Source organism: Polypterus senegalus, chromosome 14 (genome assembly GCF_016835505.1).
Source record: "Polypterus senegalus isolate Bchr_013 chromosome 14, ASM1683550v1, whole genome shotgun sequence".
Classification (NCBI taxonomy): domain Eukaryota; kingdom Metazoa; phylum Chordata; class Cladistia; order Polypteriformes; family Polypteridae; genus Polypterus; species Polypterus senegalus.
The window spans coordinates 111,008,510-111,031,709 of record NC_053167.1 but is presented as its reverse complement, the minus strand read 5'-3'; the positions used below and the strand labels follow the sequence as shown (position 1 = coordinate 111,031,709).

At 39.0% G+C, this 23,200-nt stretch overlaps 2 protein-coding genes across 8 annotated transcripts in view; one reads left to right on the top strand and one right to left on the bottom strand.

Annotated features, from left to right (window-relative positions):
* Nucleotides 1-6,736, bottom strand: part of gpsm2 (G protein signaling modulator 2) — a 69,640-nt gene extending 62,904 nt beyond the window's left edge. For 2 of the 7 annotated variants that reach the window (XM_039735020.1, XM_039735026.1), the window contains exons 1-3: nt 6,615-6,731; nt 4,698-4,788; nt 3,553-3,603 (exon numbers count right to left, since the gene is read on the bottom strand). Coding sequence is in view for 1 of the 7 variants with exons in the window: in XM_039735019.1 (XP_039590953.1) it covers nt 3,553-3,603; nt 6,615-6,652 (89 nt within the window). In the remaining 6 variants the exon portion in view is untranslated. Of the gene's footprint in view, nt 1-3,552; nt 3,604-4,697; nt 4,789-5,027; nt 5,047-5,345; nt 5,555-6,614 lie in introns of those variants that run through there. The other 5 variants (XM_039735021.1, XM_039735022.1, XM_039735019.1 and 2 more) reach the window with 5 other exon arrangements.
* Nucleotides 6,737-17,113: 10,377 nt separating this feature from the next.
* The window catches only part of LOC120514881, a 97,022-nt gene continuing 90,935 nt past the window's right edge, over nt 17,114-23,200 (top strand). Inside the window, exon 1 of the mRNA XM_039735508.1 lies at nt 17,114-17,250. Within this exon, the coding sequence (XP_039591442.1) occupies nt 17,194-17,250 (57 nt within the window). The 5' untranslated portion in view covers nt 17,114-17,193. The remainder of the gene's footprint in view (nt 17,251-23,200) is intronic.

Sequence of the window (23,200 nt, the reverse complement as noted above, 5' to 3'; positions counted from 1 at the left end):
AAAGTGAAGAATAGAAAAATAGAAGACACAATAAAAAATAAACATAAGTCAACATTAATTAACACAGAATAAGTAAGGTCTGATGGCCAGGGTGGACAAAAAAAATAAAATCTGTAGGAATTCCAGACCAAGAGACCGCCCAGTCCCCTCTGCAGGCAAATTTAGAGTTGTTAATCACCTTGAATATGTTTAAGGCTGAGATTTAAAGTCAGAACTGAACTACAGCACACCTATTTTCCTGAACCTGAGGACCTTTGTGGACATTATAGCTTATGTATACATGTTTTTCTTTAATTCCAGTGTATTTTGTTCACTGAAATATTCCTTTGTTTCCATAATGACTCCTATTATCTACTACAAAGATACTACTATTAAACAATCCTGGTTACAGTGGTGCAATTTCCTAATTATGTAAACATTTACAAAACATTTCACCTTTACACTCCTGTCTGGAAAAATATATATATTCGCAATCTCAGTTGTGAGTGAACCCCTTCACTAATAAAAATATATTCCACATCAATTAGTGCATTAACACAATTTCTAATTTTACATAGTATTCAGCTAACAATTTCTTAAATCTAACCAGTGATAGATCCCACCTGAAAAGGGTGCTTACCAGGCATTACTCTTGCATGGCCATGTGTTTTGGCTTTACCTTTAACAATCTACAGGGCATCTATTTTTGCTGTAATGCAATAAGTCTTTAGCATTCCAACAGACCTCAGTCCTCACACCACCTTCTCTGAAGTCATTTCATATGAAACACCCATCCTCGGTGATCATTTTAATATAGTTGTGTTTGTTGGTTGCCCGAATATGCCAAATTTGAAGAACCCTGTACCACCTGCTACTTCAAATGAACTTTGGGATGTGCTATAGAACCTTAGACAACAAATAAAGTCAACACAATGTGGATCAGCATAGCTATATTACAGAGCAATTTTAGATCTTAATTATTAAGGGTTATTCAGGGGGCAAAGGAGAGAGGAAGTTGATTGGGAAGGAAGTTATTCAGGTGCAAAAGAGAGAGGAAGTTGGATGGGATTATCAAAAGGGAAAATAGATTACATATAAGAGATATAATGAATCATGTTATTATTTTACAAAGTCAGTAGCATAAAAAGGACTCTTAACATGGTTAAAGCAGGACCTTGTCCAGAATAGAGTAATAGTTGGATTCACCTATGTCTGAGAGCCCGCCCACATTTCCCAAATTAGTCAAAATGAACAAATGGAGCCAATTGTGCACTTTCCCACCATAAGGTTAAAAATGGGGATGTGGTGCATTAGAAATGCCTGATAGGTTTAATTTAGAACCTGAGATAAGGAAAAAATATCACTTTATTGTCCACAATGAAGTTGGCAGTTCATTGGAAAGGCTGAACTATACTGAGTCTGGAACTAGATTTATCCGATATGATACTGTCCCTGGCCATGATCGTATAGTCTGCGGTGGGCTGCTGCCCTGCCCGTGGTTTGTTTCCTGCCTTGCGCCCTGTGTTGGCTGGGATTGGCTCCAGCACACCCCCATGAGCCTTAGCGGGTTGGATGATGGATGGTATCGCCAGCTAAGAGGATGGAAAGTACGCTCCAACAAGTGGCCAGAGGTACAGCAATTCAAATGGAGGCTGGCGCATGAGTGAGGAGGGCTCTGCCCAGCTCCCCACTCCTGATGTCACACTTCCCCCTCCTCTCGGCCCACAGCCTCTGTCTCGGATTAACACAAATAAATTGCATCTGCAAGCGAACTATGATACTTAGCGCAATATATTGTGTACAACTGTATATATATTGTGTACTGCTGTATGCAGATGGATGTGTATGTAGGGTAGCATGGTTGTGTTATTAGTTAGCATTTTCTGCCTCACAGCTCCAATTTTGGATCTTGGGCATTGTCTGTGTAGAATTTGGATACTCTTCTATGGTTTCTGTGTGTTTTTCTCTATGTACTGCAACTCTGAGAAAAACAAAAGTCCCTGTGTGGCAAGCCTCAGTACATAGAGAAAAACCGTGGCTACTGTTTGTGCACATGCACCTATCACATACTCAATATGTTCCCCATTCTCAAAAATGCTGAATATGTGATCCTTTGGAGAGTGCTGAATATGTGATCCTTTGGAGAGGCTTCAATGCTCACATGAGAAACAGCAAAGATGCCTAAATATTTGTTTTTACAAGAAATTGCTTGTATGTTCTGATAGAAATAGTAGGCATACTATCGCCTTTGTTCTCTAGTCATGAATTTCACATATTAAGCTCATGTTCATTGGCAAGGTTTCTTACAAGTGTATCCGGTACCAGAGGTCTTTGGGCCAAACACTAATATTCATGTCACTTGCGCAAAAGGCTGGATGTTTTGGTCACATATTTCAATAGAGCAATTGTCCTGTTAATTATTTACCATTTTGGGTTTAAGTCACTTAATAGACAGACCCCTGCAAACACGAACACATGCTCCCTTGCAAAATCAGCATATTTTTACAGCTCTGGCAGATTCTTAATTCTATTCTTGTACGCTTTAAGATTATGCCAGATTATGTAACTTCTCCAGTGATTTTCAGTCATAGTCATTTATATAACCTTAGGGAGTTGGAAGCAGTCAACGGCAAGTTACTGTGAAACTGATCATGCAATGTAACATACCCAGCGACTCATTCCAACTAATCAATGAACTCTTCCGACAAAATCAAATGGCTTTGACTTTACCTTTAGTCATATGCGTGGACTCTGTTTGCAAGACAGCTGACATCCAATGAGTACTCATGCATACATATAATAATCATATAATTCAGCAATAAGAAATAAGGAACTTGGATTTTTGGACCAAGCAGAAGAATGTCTCGCCTGTCTGATATCTTGTGTTTTATGTACCATGACAGAGTAGGAAAACCAAAAAAAGGGCAGAAACTGTGGCTGAACTAACCATGCTTACTAACTCTTCGTAGAGCACTGGCTCCAGTCAAGCAGCACATTATTACTGGCTGTCACAAAAAGCGGCGAGTACAACTGCACTGGAAGGTCGACATTCAGAGTGTAAATCGGACATACCCAAAAATTTTCAGCTGTTTAGACTGACATGGTCCAGAAATGCGATCAACAACTGCGGTTGGTTAATTCTTATATAGCCCATGACTAGAGGTCGCTTAATGAAATACCGGCTTTAGGAACATGGCAAAATCTTTCACCATGTATCAAAGTATACATAGTGAAAGATGCCAAGAGAAAATTGGCTTTTCAGGGATGCTAGTTATCATCTCTCTGTACATACTTGAGAGCTCCTAATATTCACCCAAATTTAGGTGGAAACTGACGAGCTTGAAATAGACTAATGAACGAAATGTGTAAAAAGTACAATAACTGGAAAACGCTAATAGCATGCAAATCTCCAGACAAGCTATTACAAACAAGCAGAAAAAAAGCACATGCATTGACATTAGCAAGCATTAAGGCAATACACTGATTACAACATGGAAAAGCAAGTTTTCACTCAAGCAAAGAAAAAAAAATTAAGCATGTGCATTTATTTTTTTTTTTTTAATTTTTACTAACCTTAATAAACAATATGCTTTTTTGACTCTAGTTCTCAAGAAAGCTTCGGATCTAAACAGAGACAAAAAATGAGAAAGAATAATGATGAATAATCTGCCATTTATTCATAAACACAGGTATTTAGATATTTAAAATGCATTCACAAAGTAAGCAGGACAAATTGCAAATGGCAGATTTTTACACTGTCATTACAATATTTGTAAATAATTATAAAATATTAATTTTTTATTTCCAAATTAGTATAAATATTTCAAATAATAATAAGTGCTTATGAAATATCATTGATTGTCACTAATAAAATATTCAGTAACACTGGACAGTGTCACATTACAAGTACATGTTTATTATTATACCAATAAATTAGTTATATCAAATAACATTTTTCAAATAGATGAACATCGGAAACAGTACAGAATACAATTTAAGTTAACAGAATAGTCCTTCTAGGTTTAACTTTTTTGCACCAAGCAGCACCTTTTTTCACTGTATCTACTAAATATAATAATCTAGAAAGTAATACATTTTATAAGAGGCGAAAATTTAAATTCAGTGAACAGTCACACAAACATGCTCAGTAAATATAAGCAATTCAGTAAGTTGATATGCTATAGCCATATATTTTCTGCACTTTGTTCTCCAGAGCAGGGTCACATGAAACTAAGGCAGGTTTTCATACCAGTGGAATAAAAATAGTGTGCTCATTATGAACTGGAATCACTTCACACCATAACTTCCTTAAAATTGTGTGATCCAATCGAGGGAAGCAGGGTGCTGGAGCCTATTGCGCCAATAACATTCACAATGCGGGATCCCATGCCTGAATGCAGTACTTGTCCATTCCAGGACCTCACTCCCCAGAACTCATATCACACACACAATTTAGAACTGCCAGTTAATCTAATTAATTTGTCTTTGACATATTGAAGAAAATCCCCATGCTTACTTGGCAAGAACAGGTAAACTTAACACAGAGAGTAACCAGACACAATATCTGAACCATCTGCACTGGACTTGAGAAGAAGCAATGCTAACAATGCATGATCCAATTAAACATGTATATATCTTTTTACACAAACCTAACATATATCCTCCTTAAAAAATGTAATTTCCAAAATACACTGTTTGTAAACTGATCCAGGCCTTACCTCAGAATTCCATTCCTCCTTTCCTATGATCTGACTTCATTCTTTCCCTTAGGCTTATTTGCACTCCATTATTATTCAGGTTTACTTTGTGCTTAGAAAATCAAATAATCATTTGTTACAAGTTTGCACACACACACAAAAATATTATTTCCAACACCCCAATAGAGCCATAATGCAAAACAAACATTGTTACAGTAAATAAAGATTGCCTATAAGGGCAGCAATATATGTAATTTTATACATACAGTGTACATAGAAAAACTAAGAAAGACTGTCAAATCAGTTAGTTGTTAAAGACTAATTTATTACTGGGCTATAAAGCTTAATCACCAATACTCATGGGAATCTGGAACAGAAACTCAGCCATAACTAAAGCAATTATCCAAGACTTTAAAGAGATATTTCCACAAGGTATTTGGAGAACTACAATAACCAAACGTATGGGCTGACTTTAATCCACTCATTTCTAAAAATGTGTCAAGTTTCAAGGCACCCTGCTTCAATAAACCAGTTAAAAAAGTAAAGGAAAAATGCACTGCAGGAGATTGTGCAAGTTACACCCAGCACACAAGTTACATCATGCCCAACACCTTTCGAGCTAAGATAACTAGTTCAGCAGGTACTGCATCTATCAAATGTTGCACTTACATGGCCTCGGATTATAAAAGGAATATGCAAAATTTGTTTGTATCCAAGTTTGATGGCTATCTGTAGAGCAGCTCACCACCGCAGAAGTACTTCGTGAATACCACCTTTGTTTGCATTACTTTCATTATGCTTTAAAAGCGACTACTTCCATAAATAAAAGAATGTTTTAGATTAACGGACAACGACGTTCGTACACACCGAGATAGGCTGGTACCCTGGAGGCTTCACGCTTCGCACCCACTGCTGCCAGAATAAGTTCCGCCCACTGCCAACCCAAAATTGGATTACACGGGCTCAAAAATGTATGCATGTTATAATTATTGTCTTCTTCCGTTCTCTGTGAAGAAGACGCAACTCCAAAAATGATTTCGGAATCTTTTCAGGCGCGATGGTTATAACGTTTTGTTGCAAAACCATTAACGAGATGTGCGCAGCCCGCTCATACTCACCACATAGCAGAAGGGCTAGGAAGGCGGGCGACTTCGTAAAGTCATCTGCTTGCAGCCACAAACAGGCGTCTGAAGCAATTTCGTTCCGCTGGGAGTAAACTTGAATGCTGAAGCAATATTCTCCTTGACACTATCATCTATAATCATGCATTCTTTTGCGAACATGAATAAAGCTTGTCTTACGGTTAATGAGAAAATACATAGAGTTAAGCGCATTTACCCACCAGTTAAAGCAATTTACATTTTAAAACAGCTGAAATTAGCTGCCCTCAAGATTAGGTCTGGATTTTCATGAAAAAGTACAGTCGCTGTTAAAGACACAATATAGAATATTGAATGATGCGTTAATTTAAAGTACGGTTTACGAAACAGGGGGCACATAATTACCAACTAGAGTAACCTTTTGGCGTACGCCTTTTGATATCTATATGCTATTCAGCGGCTTCAGTAGTTGTGATTACTGTACAGTTAATTAGATAGATAAATAGATAGATAGATACTTTATTAATCCTAAGGGAAATTCACAAATTTAGTTAATTATTAAAATTTGCATCACTCAATACTGTAGACATCTACTGTTATCCTTACTGATTCAAATAATTATTCAAACAACCGTTACCGATACAACATCAGACAAAAGTATGTGCTCAAAAAGCACGTCATCCCGTGTACAACAAAGCTTCTTTTGTTTCACGTCTGGTCACACTACCCCAGACCGTGTACATATGGTTACGGATCTGGATATTACTGTACTAAAGTTTTGAAGCCTAATTATTATTCACTATTATGTTACTTAAAGCCTAGAAATAAAAAAGCCTACTTTTTAGCTGAACGTGCCTTCTTCGTGCTCCTATACATCCCGATATACGCCTCCCATTTGTCGGTTAAGTTTTCATCACTTTTTACTTTCCGCCATTTAATTCACAAACTTGTTCCGATTTGACGTGAAGAGAGTAGGAGGGGCTTCTCAGTTAAAAGCCTGTCCAGTAACCAATAAGGAATTACTAGACACACTCTCAACGAAGAGCTCTGACGTTAGCAATCCAAACGACCGCCCAAACCGAGACATAGCCAATCAGATTCAAACACAAACAGCGCTGCAAAGATGATTGGATATATCCAAGGTAAACAAGAAAAATGGTTGTATGCTATTGGTCGAAATACCACGCGGCTTGCTGGTAGAATTGCGTCTACTTTGAAGACTATGAAGGGCGTGGCTACATGGGCGGAGTACTAGAAGCTCAGTGGGTGGTTCCTGACAGGTCATAGTTGGACATCAAAGTAAATTACTTGCCCAGCTAAATGCATCTGTAACAGTCACATTAAGTGACAAACCTGACACACTTTCATACTTACAGCCCAACATGAGACGAACTTGAATGTCTAACATTGGCGTTAAAATGTCAAAGCTATGCTGGACAACCTTTCTCATTGCGCTCTGGCAAAGGCGTGGATGACAAGTTAAAAATGTGTCATTTATTAATTTAATAAACGTATTAACTTTCTATCGGGTTAACCTACTTATTGCAGTAAGTTAGCAAGAAAAAATGTTTGATGTGGTAATTCATAACGACTATTCCCAGAACTATGCCTTTCACCCCAGATAATATATATTATTTTTGTTTTATTTATTGCTAATATAACATGTTTTAACCTGGTAATTGCATATAAAACATATTTTTAAATTACAAAGGCAGACTTCATGATGTCTTATTTACAAAAATTGTTAATTTTAAAGCACAGCCTTTTCTTATAATTACTTATCTTGTACCAAAAGTGAGACAACTGAGGTCATATTGAGGTCGACCATCTTACTATTCCAAAGACTTATTTTGCAGCTCTCGATGAAGGGCTTTCATTACCAGGGGACACATACAAATCAGTGCCAACAACTCTCCTATTCTTTCTTGCATTTTAATTAACAATATCTGTATCTATCGTAGGATGAATTAATCTAAACATTTTCCTATTGCACTTATTCTGTTTGTAAAGTACTGACATATTTACTTCTATTTTCGAATCAATTTTATTTCATATAAACCCATCTATTCAGTTTCAAACCCAGTTACTGTGAACAGAGTTGCAAGGATGCTGGAGCTTTTCCCAGCAAGCATCGGGTACAAGGAAGGAACAATGAGGGTGCCAGTGCATCCTGCATCCGAGGGTAAATATACAGTGCATCACTTTTTCCACATTTTGTTATGTTACAGCCTTATTCCAAAATGGATTAAATTCATTTTTTTCCTCAGAATTCTACACACAACACCCTATAATGACAACATGAAAAAAGATTACTTGAGATTTTTGCAAATTTATTAAAAATAAAAAAATTGAGAAAGCACATGTACATAAGTATTCACAGCCTTTGCCATGAAGCTCCAAATTGAGCTCAGGTGCATCCTGTTTCCCCTGATCATCCTTGAGATGTTTCTGCAGCTTACTTGGAGTCCACCTGTGGTAAATTCAGTTGATTGGACATGATTTGGAAAGACACACACCTGTCTATATAAGGTCCCACAGTTGACAGTTCATGTCAGAGCACAGACCAAGCATGAATTCAAAGGATTTGTCTGTAGACCTCCGAGACAGGATTGTCTAGAGGCACAAATCTGGGGAAGGTTACAGAAAAATTTCTGCTGCTTTGAAGGTCCCAATGAGCACAGTGGCCTCCATCATCCGTAAGTGGAAGAAGTTCGAAACCACCAGGAAAAGAGTGTCAGGCAGAGTAATGATTATGAAGCTGGAAATTGAAGGTGTGATGATGAATGTTGTTAGTGCGCAATGGGTGAGAAAGAAGATTTTTGGAGTGAGTTGGATAAAGTGATGAACAGTGTACCCAAGGGACAGAAAGTGGTGATTTGAGCAGATTTCAATGGGCATGTTGGTGAAGGGAACAGTGGAGATGAGGAAGTGATGGGAAGGTATGGTGTCAAGGAGAGGAATGAAGAAGGTCAGAAGATGGACTTGGCTGTGGTGAATACGTATTTTAAGAAGAGGGTGGCTCATAGGGTTATGTACAAGAGTGGAGGAAGATGCACACAGGTAGATTACATCCTATGCAGAAGAGTCAATCTGAAGGAGATTGAAGACTGGAAAGTGGTGGCAGGGGAAAGTGTAGTTAAGCAGCATAGGATGGTGGTCTGTAGGATGACGTTGGAGATCAAGAAGAGGAAGAGAGTGAGGGTAGTGCCAAAGATCAAATGGTGGAAGTTGAAAAAGGAAGACTGAAAGGTTGAGTTTAGGGAGCAGGTGAAACGGGCACTGGGTGGCAGTGAAGAGTTACCAGACAGCTGGGAAACTACAGCAGATGTAGTAAGGGTGACAGCAAGAAGGGTACCTGGCGTGACATCTGGAAAGAGAAAGGAGGAAAAGGAAACCTGGTGGTTGAATGAGGAAATACAGGAGAGTATACAAAGAAAGAGGATGGCAAAGAGTGGGATAGTCAGAGATGCAGAAAGTAGACAAGAGTACAAGGAGATACTGTAAGGCACAAGGTGAAGTGAGAGGTGGCGAAGGCTAAAGAAAAGGCGTATGATGAGTTGTATGAGCGTTTGGACACTAAGGAGGGAGAAAAGGACCAGTGGGCTAGACAGAGGGACCGAACTGGGAAAGATGTGCAGCAGGTTAGGGTGATAAAGGATAAAAATGGAAATGTACTCACAAGCAAGGAGAGTGTGTTGAGCAGATGGAAAGAGTATTTTGAGAGGCTGATAAGAGAACGAGAGAGAGAAGAGGTTGGATGATGTGGAGATAGTGAATCAGGAAGTGCAACAGATTAGCAAGGAAGAAGTAAGGACAGCTATGAAGAGGATGAAAAATGGAAAGGCTGTTGGTCCACATGACATTTTTTCAAAGAAGTATCAGGCGTGCTAATTGATAATGTTCTGGACATAGTAAATTTGTCACTAGATACGGGGGTCTTCCCAGACTGTCTTAAGACTGCTGTAGTTAAACCCCTACTTAAGAAACATAATCTCGACCCCTCAGCTCTTGAAAATTTTAGACCCATCTCTAACCTGCCTTCTTAACTAAAGTTCTGGAGAAGGCAGTCATTATGCAGTTAAATGACCACCTAAATAAACATGCTATTCTTGATAAATTTCAGTCGGTTTTAGAACAAATCACAGCACAGAAACTGCACTCGTTAAAGTAGTAAATGACTTGCGGTAAATGCAGACAGAGGCCATTTATCTGTTCTCATCCTCTTAGATCTGAGTGCTGCATTTGACACCATTGATCACAACATTCTTAGAAATCGCCTTAGTCAATGGGTGGGCCTCTCTGGCAGGTCTTAAATTGGTTTGAATCCTACCTGACAGGGAGAAAATATTTTGTTAGTTGTGGGAATTACAACTCAAGACACATGATATCCAATATGGTGTTCCACAAGGCTCTATCCTGGGTCCGCTGTTATTCTCAATCTACATGCTTCCGTTAGGTCAGATTATCTCAGGGCACAACGTGAGCTACCACAGCTATGCTGATGACACACAGCTGTACTTATCAATAGCTCCTGATGACCCTGATTCTATTGATTCACTAACAGAATGTCTGACTAGTATCTCAGAATGGATGAATAGTAATTTTCTCAAGTTAAATAAAGAGAAAACTGAAATTTTAGTGATCAGCAATAATGGATACAATGAGGCTATTAGAAATAAACTGGATACATTAGGATTAAAAGTCAAGACGGGGGTAAAAAGCTTAGGGGTGATTGTTGACTGTAATCTGAATTTTAAATCACATATTAATCAGATCATTAGGACAGCATTTGTCACTTAAGAAACATAAGTAAAGTTAGACCTCTTATATCACTGAAAGATGCTGAGAAATTAGTTCACGCGCTTGTTTTCAGTCGACTAGATTACTGTAATGCACTCCTCTCTGGACTACCCAAAAAAGATATAAATCGTTTGCAACTAGTGCAGAATGCAGCTGCTAGAATCCTAACTAGGAAAAGAAAATCAACACATTTCTCCAGTTTTAATGTCACTACACTGGTTACCTGTGTCATTCAGAATTGACTTTAAAATTCTGCTTATGGTTTATAAAGCCTTAAATAATCTCGCCCCATCTTATATATCGGAATGTCTGACACCTTATATTCCAAATCGTAACCTCAGATCCTCAAATGAGTGTCTCCTTAGAATTCCAAGAACAAAACTTAAAAGAAGTGGTGAGGCGGCCTTCTGCTGCTATGCACCTAAAATCTGGAATAGCCTGCCAATAGGAATTCGCCAGGCTGATACAGTAGAGCACTTTAAAACACTGCTGAAAACACATTACTTTAACATGGCCTTTTATAACTTCATTTTAATCGTAATTTAACTTAATCCTGATACTCTATATGTTCAATCTCCTCAAAATAACTATTCATGGTGGCTCTAAAATCGGTACTGACCCCTACTCTCTTTTCTGTTTCTTTTTCGGTTTCTTTGTGGTGGTGGCCTCGCCACCACCACCTACTCAAAGCTTCATGATGCTCAACAATGATGGACGGATTAAAAGGCAGAAGTCTACGTGACCATCATCATCATCAAGCCCTTCCGTGAGAATCCTAAATCCAAAGAGGACTGTTTCATTTATGTTAGGTAGAATGCCCAGAGGGGACTGGGCGGTCTCATGGTCTGGAATCCCTACAGATTTTATTTTTTCTCCAGCCGCCTGGAGTTTTTGTTTTTCTGTCCCCTGGCCATTGAACCTTACTCTTATTCGATGTTAATGTTGATTTATTTTGTTTTATAATTGTGTCTTTCATTTTTCTATTCTTTAATATGTAAAGCACTTTGAGCTACTGTTTGTATGAAAATGTGCTATATAAATAAATGTTGTTGTTGACAAACCTAGAGAAGAAGTGTGCTGGTGCCGATATTTAAGAATAAGGGGGATGTGCAGTTTTGAAAATGTTAATCCCATTCCTACCTTAAAATTTTACTAATTTCAAATTATCTCATGCTTTCCTTTTATGTTAACTAGCTTCCAGTTCAAGTTTTCTTCCTTCTTCAGAACATATTTCTAGCTTTCTGAGTTGTTTTGGTGTGAAGAAAACAGCTAGTTTATCAGCTGGTGGGTTGTATAATACATTTACTCAGCTTTTATTATATCCACCATTTCTCCCTTTCAATGTAATCCACACCTGCTGTCTATTATTTATGCATAATTAAGCCTTGTAATTTTATCCTTTATTAATAATACTTGTTTTAATCGTAATCACATACATTACTGTATGAAAAGGTGCTACATAAAAAAACATGATAGATTCCACATACTGCTTCCACATCCAAACACATTTCGGTTCCACATTTTCCCATAATATGAAGCATGAAACAAATGAACATATATATACCTTTGGCCCTGTCTATATAGTTGGTTGCTGAGATGCCTAGGCCCTTCAAGACTGGGCAGTTTTTTAACTCATGTCGCTTGGGGAAAAAAAAACATTTTGGGGATATTTAATTTTAGTTACTTATGTTATAAATGTGCATATAAGACATAATAAGCATGCATTTACGCAAATGGCAGAGTAACTGTAGTACTTAAGCCTATTGTACATCATATGTAAATTAATATACAAAATGCAGAGACAGAGCGAGAGAGAGTTGAAAATGTAATCTGAGTCATCCGGTTTTGGTGTTATTTTGTGTGAGGCTCCTGGAATGATTTGAATCTGACCAGGAAAATAAGCATTGCAGCATACCTGTGGCACTAATAAGGGTAAACAATACAGTGTTGAGACCCAATCTGCAATCACTCCCCACCCATTTCAAAATAACCAGACCACACAGTTCCTTTTAGTGAACCATGAGGGAACCACTCTTTATTATTTACCAGTTAAGTAACAATCAATAATGTTAACTATATTCAAAACAGTTCTGGAGGACCCATGTCCCCTTCAACAGACTGCAGCTTCCATCTCCTTCTATTCCTCTGCTGAGTCAGCCTTCTCTCAGCTGCTTCCCAACAGTTCTGCTGCCTTACAATGGATGAGGACTGTGCAGTTTGCAAGCCTGACTTAGCCTATACCTTGTGTTACAACCTAGCAGCATTTTTTAACCCAGTCAGTACCCCTTGCTTCCTGCTGAACCCAATAACAAATGCATGTTACTATCAAATATGAGAGAATTCTGCAGTCCACCACTGAAGTAAAGAGAACTCCAGGACCTTCACTCACCCCACTTATTGAGTGACTCCCAAAGCGTCCTGTAGGTTATTATTAATATTATTAATGCCAATATCTGAGAGGTAAATATCTGTAACGTCCTCCACCATGAACATCTACACCCCCACGGGGCGCAACTGCACAACCCACAGAAGCATTAAAAGCATCTACTCCTAGGTTAATTTTTTGCTCAATCATTTGACTGTTGTTTGAGATGTTGCCCCTATCCATTAACATCTAGGCACAATGGAAGACCACACCAGTTTAACCATTGGTCATGAAGTCAGCAGTCTGAAACAGAAGACCTTCCTGTCAAACAGCAGGTCCATGGATTTTGAATTGGATAGGTCAGGGGTGGGCAATTTCGGCCCTGAAGAGCCTCAGTGGCTGCAGGTTTTTATTCCAATCCAGTCTCTTAATGAGAAGTCAATTACTGCTGATGAAGCATTGCTTAAGTGACATTTTGATACTTCATTTTAATGGTCAGGTGGTGCAGTGGTAGTGCTGCTGCCTCACAGTTAGGAGACCCAGGTTCACTTCCCGGGTCCTCTCTGCGTGGAGTTTGCATATTCTCCCAGTCTGCGTGGGTTTCCTCCAACAGTCCAAAGGCATGCGGGTTAGGTGGATTGGCGATTCTAAATTGTCTCTAGTGTGGGTGTGTGTGTCCTGCAGTGGGTTGGCACCTCGCCTGGGATTGGTTCTGGCCTTGCACCCTGTGTTGGCTGGGATTGGCTACAGCAGACCCCCATGACCCTGTGTTTGGATTCAATGGGTTGGAAAATGAATGGATGGATTTTAATGGTCTCACTTGCTAAGGTTCCCCACCCTTAATTGCTTATTTCAATCTTAAACCGCTGCATTCATTGTTTTAATGGCTCCTTATTAGCAATAAGATGTAAATGACAAAGCAGTCAGCAGTTCACCAGCTAGCTTGTTTCGATTTACATCTCTGTGTGTTCATCATGCACTGTTTGATTTATTAAAACACTTAATAGAAAATGTGACAGACTGAAAATTATCCATTTTAGGCTTCAAATCATTTTGATGATATCCTTGTAAAGGAAAAAAAAATCTATGATAAGAACCTTTCATTGCAGACTAACTAGCCATAAAATTAAATAAGGTCTGAGACTGGAAAGGTTTGGTTTATAATTAAGCAATTGGGTTGGAATGAAAACCTGTAGCCACACTGTGGCTCTCCAGGACCGACATTGCTTCATCTCTGGGATAGGTCATCGCAGTATACCTTATGTAAACTAATATTATAACAAATACCGATAGACTGTTGAAAGACTAATCCAAGTGGGTTGGTTTAAATGCTATTTTGTGTGAGGATCCCGGGCGAGATGAAGCAGCATCGCAACACACCTATGGAGCTCATGGCAGTGCGGCGCTACTCGTGTTACCCCTGCCACTTCAGTATAGGGACCAAGCATTAGAGCAGCATTTGACGTTGAACGAACTTCTATAGTTTCCAGCTCCAAATGGGGCCACTGGTGTGACCTCACTCTCAACAGAGTGACAAACTTAAGTTTGACTTGCTCTGAACAACGGAGCACACGTTATTATGTCGAGACGGCGCATTGCGAGCTATCACCCGATTACCTGACCGCCCATATTAATTACAATCTTTAAAGCCAGCAACTCAATTATTCACGAGGTCATTTAGCAGGCTCTGAATTTTTCTTTCGAGCTCGTTTATAACTCAAAACATAGCTCACGAGACTATGCCGCTCCGTTGCGAGTTTACAGGGGAAAAAATAAAATAAATAATCGAAACACCGTTTAAATTGCCAATGCTTCACCGGCGCGTGGTCTTTTCGACAGCAAGACACCTCCGAGTAACGTGAGTACAAACCTTTAACCAAAACGCCACGCCGACGTGTGTGATGTTTGCGCAGGTTAGGCCGCCTCCTGGTTGGACGAGCTACCCGTGATGGCTAAACACCTGAAAATATTCAGACTTCTTCGCCAAAACTGGAGTATGGATGCATACGGATGGTAAAAATTAGTTTCACCTTTTAAATTTTGTTTGGTTAGTCAAACAAGTTTCGGTAAAAGCGCATTCAGTGTAACGTACAGGACGACTACATGTCGATTACTGTACAAATCAATCTGTAATTATTAGTAGGTGTGTTTTCTTTCTTTTAACTTAGCCTGTCAAGACCGATATCTCTCTGGCAGCAAGGAGGCGCCCGGTAGGAACAAATGATAGAAAACACCTAACTTGGAGGGGAGCAGTTTGCAGCCAACCAAACCTGCAAGCAGTGTCGGTGTTAAGTTATTTTGCGCCCTAAGCCAGGCTTATTTGTACCTCAACCGGCTGTTCGGCATTTAACTTACAGTGACCAGATTTTTCTGTGGGCAACCAGACGCCAGATAGACTTTAATAATGGAAATGCCTATTTTCGCGTTTCCTGCATCTTATTCTGTACAAGTTTCTTCCATTTGAAACAATCATATTATTAAACCACAAACATATACCCATTTTCAAAGTAGGGTTCTATACCATTGTATGATATTTTTCGTGAAATTACAGGCTAGATCTTGCCAAAAACAGTTCGTGAAAACTGACTGAAAGACACGCTTTCCTGAAGAGCAAATAACAAACTCATTAGTGTACATTATATAGTAGCCTATACTGTATGTTATGGAAGTACCGAAACCTTACGTTGTTAATCAGGAATCGCAGTGAAAGTAGTGAAGTGCCAGAAATGTTTTGTGAATAATTTATTAATACTTTCTGAAATTGAACATGACACTTTTCAATGTTTATAAAGGAAAAACAGCTTTTCAATGAGTAACTTTCATAATCATGAAACACTAATATTTCTGAGATGAGTGGATAGCTCTCAGGACATCAGGATTTTGTAATAACATGTCATAAAACTTGTCACATGAATCACTGAAATTGCATTTCACAATATTGCCTCCCACGTACATGTGCTACCGCTAGTGCATGTCCCGACTTCAAAAGAAGAAACAGCAAACCAAATTCCAGAGGCAAGGGAAGAAGCAATGTCACTCTACTGAAGTCTGTGAGGATTTCCTCCACTTTTTCCGTAACAAAATTAAAGATCTAAATAATTCAACTAACGTAAATACATCATCTGTTTATATCTCTCCCTGTTTTCCCACTCCATCCAGCTCCTTCTCTAAGTTCTTGTTGGCTGGGATTGGCTACAGCAGACCCCCATGACCCTGTGTTTGGATTCAATGGGTTGGAAAATGAATGGATGGATTTTAATGGTCTCACTTGCTAAGGTTCCCCACCCTTAATTGCTTATTTCAATCTTAAACCGCTGCATTCATTGTTTTAATGGCTCCTTATTAGCAATAAGATGTAAATGACAAAGCAGTCAGCAGTTCACCAGCTAGCGTGTTTCGATTTACATCTCTGTGTGTTCATCATGCACTGTTTGATTTATTAAAACACTTAATAGAAAATGTGACAGACTGAAAATTATCCATTTTAGGCTTCAAATCATTTTGATGATATCCTTGTAAAGGAAAAAAAAATCTATGATATAAGAACCTTTCATTGCAGACTAACAAGCCATAAAATTAAATAAGGTCTGAGACTGGAAAGGTTTGGTTTATAATTAAGCAATTGGGTTGGAATGAAAACCTGTAGCCACACTGTGGCTCTCCAGGACCGACATTGCTTCATCTCTGGGATAGGTCATCGCAGTATACCTTATGTAAACTAATATTATAACAAATACCGATAGACTTGAAAGACTAATCCAAGTGGGTTGGTTTTAATGCTATTTTGTGTGAGGATCCCTGGCGAGATGAAGCAGCATCGCAACACACCTATGGAGCTCATGGCAGTGCGGCGCTACTCGTGTTACACCTGCCACTTCAGTATAGGGACCAAGCATTAGAGCAGCATTTGACGTTGAATGAACTTCTATAGTTTCCAGCTCCAAATGGGGCCACTGGTGTGACCTCACTCTCAACAGAGTGACAACCTTAAGTTTGATTTGCGCTGAACAACGGAGCACACGTTATGTCGAGACGGCGCATTGCGAGCTATCACCCGATTACCTGACCGCCCATATTAATTACAATCTTTAAAGCCAGCAACTTAATTATTCACGAGGTCATTCAGCAGGCTCTGAATTTTTCTTTCGAGCTCGTTTATAACTCAAAACATAGCTCACGAGACTATGCCGGTCCGTTGCGAGTTTACAGGGGGAAAAAAAAAAAATAAATAAATAATCGAAACACCGTTTAAATGGCCAATGCTTCACCGGCGCGTGGTCTTTTCGACAGCAAGACACCTCCGAGTAACGTGAGTACAAACCTTTTAACCAAAACGCCACGCCGACGTGTGTGATGTTTGCGCAGGTTAGGCCGCCTCCTGGTTGGACGAGCTACCCGTGATGGCTAAACACCTGAAAATATTCAGACTCGTCGCCAAAACTGGAGTATGGATGCATACGGATGGTCAAAAAATTAGTTTCACCTTTTAAATTTTGTTTGGTTAGTCAAACAAGTTTCGGTAAAAGCGCATTCAGTGTAACGGTCAGGACGACTACATGTCGATTACTGTACAAATCATTCTGTAATTATTAGTAGGTCTTCTATCCATGTTCAGTGTGTTTTCTTTCTTTTTTCTTAGCCTGGCAAGACAGATATCTCTCTGGCAGCAAGGAGGCGCCCGGTAAGAACAAATGATAGAAAATACCTAACTTGGAGGGAAGCAGTTTGCAGCCAACCAAACCTGCAAGCAGTGTCGGTGTTAAGTTATTTTGCGCCCTAAGCCAGGCTTATTTGTATCTCAACCGGCTGTTCGGCATTTAACTCACAGTGACCCGATTTTTCTGTGGGCAACCTGGGACACCGGGCGGGGGGCCGGGGGTGGGGGCGGAGTCACCCAGAAGCCAGATAGACTTTAATAATGGAAATGCCTATTTTCGCGTTTCCTGCATCTTATTCTGTACGAGTTTCTTCCATTTGAAACAATCATATTATTAAACCACAAACATATACCCATTTTCAAAGTAGGGTTCTATACCATTGTATGCTATTTTTCGTGAAATTACAGGCTAGATCTTGCCAAAAACAGTTCGTGAAAATTGACTGAAAGACACGCTTTCCTGAAGAGCAAATAACAAACTCATCAGTGTACATTATATAGTAGCCTATACTGTATGTTATGGACGTACCGAAACCTTACGTTGTTAATCAGGAATCGCAGTGAAAGTAGTGAAGTGCCAGAAATGTTTTGTGAATAATTTATTAATACTTTCTGAAATTGAACATGACACTTTTTCAATGTTTATAAAGGAAAAACAGCTTTTCAATGAGTAACTTTCATAATATTTCTAATATTTCTGAGATGAGTGGTTAGCTCTCAGGACATCAGGATTTTGTAATAACATGTCATAAAACTTGTCGCATGAATCACTGACATTGCATTTCACAATATTGCATCCCAGTACATGTGCTACCGCTAGTGCATGTCCCGACTTCAAAAGAAGAAACAGCAAACCAAATTCCAGAGGCAAGGGAAGAAGCAATGTCACTCTGCACTCAAAACTAAAGGAAAACAAAAATACAGCTGTAAGTGTAAGGAACAGGCAAGCATTCGCAAATGTTGTTGTGACTTGTGTCAAATGTTCATTCATTATTAATATATAAATTAATATGAGATTCACAACTACGACGAAATTTACAGAGTACAGTCTGCAGACTTGAGACTATACAGTAAAGTGTGTACAGCAGTACTTAAAGAATAAAGAGCTAAAATTAAACTTAAAAAATAAACTTTGTCAGCACTTTCAATTTTGTCGTACAAAATAACTTGGCAAGTTTAACTCTTTTAAGTTTAATCTTTAACTTCAGTGTAAACGGCTCACCTCGAACGCCGTATTGACGAGTGAATGACTGAATCAGGCATCAGCTCTTATATCAGCTTAAAGAACAGGAATAATATGATCATTCCTGGCTCTGAGCGTAGCATAGCCAAAACGTGTCGTATCACAAGGCACGGCCGATACCATCCGATGATGCGTCCGCTTCCGCGCATTTCCATCCATCCATATTGCAAACAATGGCCACCAGCAGGCGTCAGACTCAGAAGAAGGTCGACTAACCGTCTGACGTCATGATGGGTAGAAAGTATGATTTGGAATCAGAAAGACTGAATGGGGTCTAGGCCTCTAGGGAAAAGCACGCATTTTGTCGGAAAACGCCACAGGCCGGGACATTTCTTGATCTTTCGGGGACGGGTGATCCAAAAATAGGGACTGTAATTTAACCCACTTATGATCAGTGCCCTAGGCCAGGGGTTCACAAAGTCGGTCCTGGGGGCCCACTGTGGCTTCAGGTTTTTGCTTCAACCAGATTCATAATCGATGACAACTGATAACACTGATCTCAATTAATTAGCTGGTATTTTTTATGACTTATTCTACATTAAGAAAGCACAAAGGCATGATTTTGTTTTTACATTTATAAGGCATTTAGAAATATTTCTGCCTTTGCTATAGATTTAATTGCCTAACTTGCTGCTTGTTGCTGTCATTATATTTTACCCTTTCGCTGTGCAGTTTGCTCCTTTGATTGTATTAATACTGACGATTAAAAACGAGCATAGTCACCCAGGCAAACACTGAAATGTGAAATTCTGCAACTACATTATTGTCAGACCCACTAATTAGAAAACAATGGGTCAATTAAACAATTAGAACACCTGTAAAAATATAATGAACATCAAGATGAAAATATTGTTAAAAAGAAAAAAAATACATTATTCCTATTAAACTGGTTAGTACTTTTTAATATATATATATATATTTTCTTTACCAAAATTAGTTTTCTATTTTCTATATTGTTCCCAAAACACAGAATCTGGGAAATAACAATTCTCTTAAATAGTCCAGGATTCCAATTACAAACAGAAGCTGGTTGGAATAAAAACCTTCAGCCACAGGGGGTCCACAGGACTGACATTGAGAACCCCTGCCCTAGGCGAATGACTATCCCCTTAATGGTGGCTCTGACCCTGCCTGCAAGTCTTTGGCATGAGGGAGAAAGTGCACAAATACAGACACACACAGAAAGAAAGAACGTGCACTTTCCATGTACCAGGATCAGAGACCACGCGTCTAAACATATCAGGTACATATGTAGCGTTGGTTAAACTTTCAATAGTTTTTCCCTTTACAAAAACACATAAAGGGAAACGCATGAAAGGGGGCGATGCATTTTCCTGGCAGTGTGCAAACTTTATTTGTTGTTTGTAGTTTTTAAATCACAATTTTAGTTGTTATGTAAAAGCAAATCATTCCAATACATTTAATTAGACAAGATTTTTAACATTATCATCATCATAATAGTACATTTTATTTATATAGCACCTTCCCCATGCTCAAAGCACTTTACAGGAATTCCGAAAGAACAACAGGGCATATGTAACATTGGATACGAGTAATATCTGCCTAAGACACTAAGTAAAGACAAATACAGGATATACAAAGCATTTAAAAAAGAAAATGCAAAAACACAAATACTATAAGAATACTGTGAAAAAATAACATAATTTGTGGTACAAATGCAAATCTTCCCAGGCATCTGGACAGAAAGCCAGGGTAAGGTAAATGCCTTCCTGAATAAATGAGATTTAAGTTGTTTTTTTGAAAGAATGAATTGAGTGGGCTGATGTCATTAATTTAGGGTGGTTGTTTCAAAGTCTGGGTTCTATATAGCTTAAGGTGTTGTCATTAGAGTTGCCATCTTTCTTACAAAAAAACCTGGACATGGTCATACTGACCATGAACTGGCACCCACCTCAGCACAATTATCGGCTCACTGCACATCTAGGGTTGCCAGTAGTAGCCACACAGGCTTGATGGGCTAGTCATGTCACATGATCTTGTTAGAACTATTGATAGTGCACACCAGTGTGAAACCAATGCATATTTCAAGAGGATGGGCATAAATATGAAATCTAAATAGTCAGTTAAATAGGAACAGCACAAGCTGATCTAGCCCACTGAATATTGAATGTCCCATGAGAGAGAATATGTTTTCTAGGACTGACAATTAAAAAGAAAGACAATCCCAGAAAAACCAGGACAGGTGGCAACCCTAGTTGTCACCCACAGAGCGCAGGTTAGTTTGGGGCACAGTGACATTACCAGAATTAGCAGAGCTTGGTGAGCAGACAGGAGCCTAGTGACAGAGGAGGGTACTGATGTAGTCTGGTGCAAGGTCATGTAAAGCTTTATAGGTTATTAATTGAATTTTATACTTCATCCTAGGGCCCCCCTGTGGCTGCAGGTTTTTTTCCCAACCCATTTCTTCTCTTAATTGAATTTCTGCCTTAATAAAGCAAGCCATTCTTTCCCAGTTTCAGTTTTGCGCATCTAACCATAAATTACAAACTGGGTATGCTATATTCTTACTGAATAAAGCAGGCATTTATATACAATATATTAGATGGGAAAGAATTAATAATTTCTCCTTTTTAAACTTTTTTGTCTTTCTGGTTACTTACACAATTATTTACTAACAAGCACACTAGTGAATAATACTAAAATAGTTCCTCATTTTAGAGTCATTTGTGCTGGTATCTTGCTCTGCTGATCATTAATTGTCCGTATTCAGATACTATTAAGAAATCAAACTCCAGTGAAAAAGTGGATAAAAAAACAAAGTAAAGTAAGAATTTAAAGATACAGACATTAAAATATTAGATCAATTAAAGGTAAAAATGACTGACTGATTGAGAAAATGTTTGGATCAAATAACCTGCAGCCACAGGAGGTTCCCGGGACTAAACCTGAGAACCACAGATTTAGATCACATATCAGGGTCCATATTCCTTCATTTACTTGGACTAATGCTTTAATTGTGCATGCTGCTGCTTCCCAGCTTGTGTGCCTTTTTGTGTCAATCCTAAAATTTCCAGGAAGGTTTAATACTTTTTGTTAGGAATTTAACAAATTTAGAATAATTTTCTTTTGAAAGTATTAATGTTTTCTTTTTTATTCTTATAACAATAGGCAAAAAGCTAGAGTTTTTTCCTTTTTCAAATGTTGTATTTATTGGTTAATGGGCCTTGAAAATAGTACTAAGATAGTAGATTGTCTTTTGTTTCATGTGCATCTTTACATAGTCTTTACCAGTCACTATTTATATGCAATAACGTGTGCGAGAGAGAGCTCTGTGATGGACTTGTGTCTGGCACAAGCCTGATTCCTACTGCACACATAATGTTGCTATTATAGACTCCAGGATTTTTTCATGTGCACCCATTCAGTATGTGGTCTTTACATGTCAACATTTGAATGCAGAAATATATGTGTGTATGTTGGTTTATGTGAGAACCTTGTGATGGGCGTGAGCTTTGCACAGGTTGTGACAATGCCGGTCCCCTACAGACTCCCTCTTCCCACATGGGAATCTGCTGAACCAACACCATCGATAGTTATGACCGAGATGAGCTGACAAATGAGGACAAATCTCATTGACACCGGGGATGGTGTAAAATACTTATGCTTTTATTAAAAAAAAAACAAACAATCCAAAACAAAAGTAATACCAAAAGTGTCCATTGTGCAGTGTTCAAAAAACCAAATCCATAAAATCAGTGAAACGTGGAGACAAAATCCATAATAAATAAATCCGTTTATATAGAGGTTAAAATGCAGTCTCTCTTCAAACGATTGCAGCCCACCACCTTCTGTCTCCCCAGCTCACCCATCTCAGGCGTTGCCAGCTCAGCCTCTGCAGCACGAACTTGTTTCTGCCGACTCCCATCTAGGCTGCTGCCACACTGCGCAGCCAGACCGTCTGAGGTCGGCACACCTCCCGTCATCCTTCGTACTCACGCAGTCGATCCTCCCTTTTGGAGCCCTAGCTCAAGCTGCCTTCTCCTTCCTGGTGTCTGGATCATCTCCTTTCCTTTTTCCATCCTTTAACCTCTTTCCCTTTACATCATTTCTTTTTCTCACTTTTATGTCCCCCATATCTCTCTTCTCCCTCTGTGCCGGCCCATATATATACACTTGTCTCCATGGATGCAGCACCTTAATCACACGTTGCTGGAAGCCAATGAAGCAATTGAGAACAATCGCACCCGCATGTGCAGATGCGACTCGCCCTAACTACCTCATTAACTCCCCATGGCTGTGCAATTGCGCCCACGAAGACTGACATGGCTTTATGGATTTAAAACCTGACCATATTTTGTTGTAGCTGCGGATCTGTTATACCACACAGGACTAATTTCT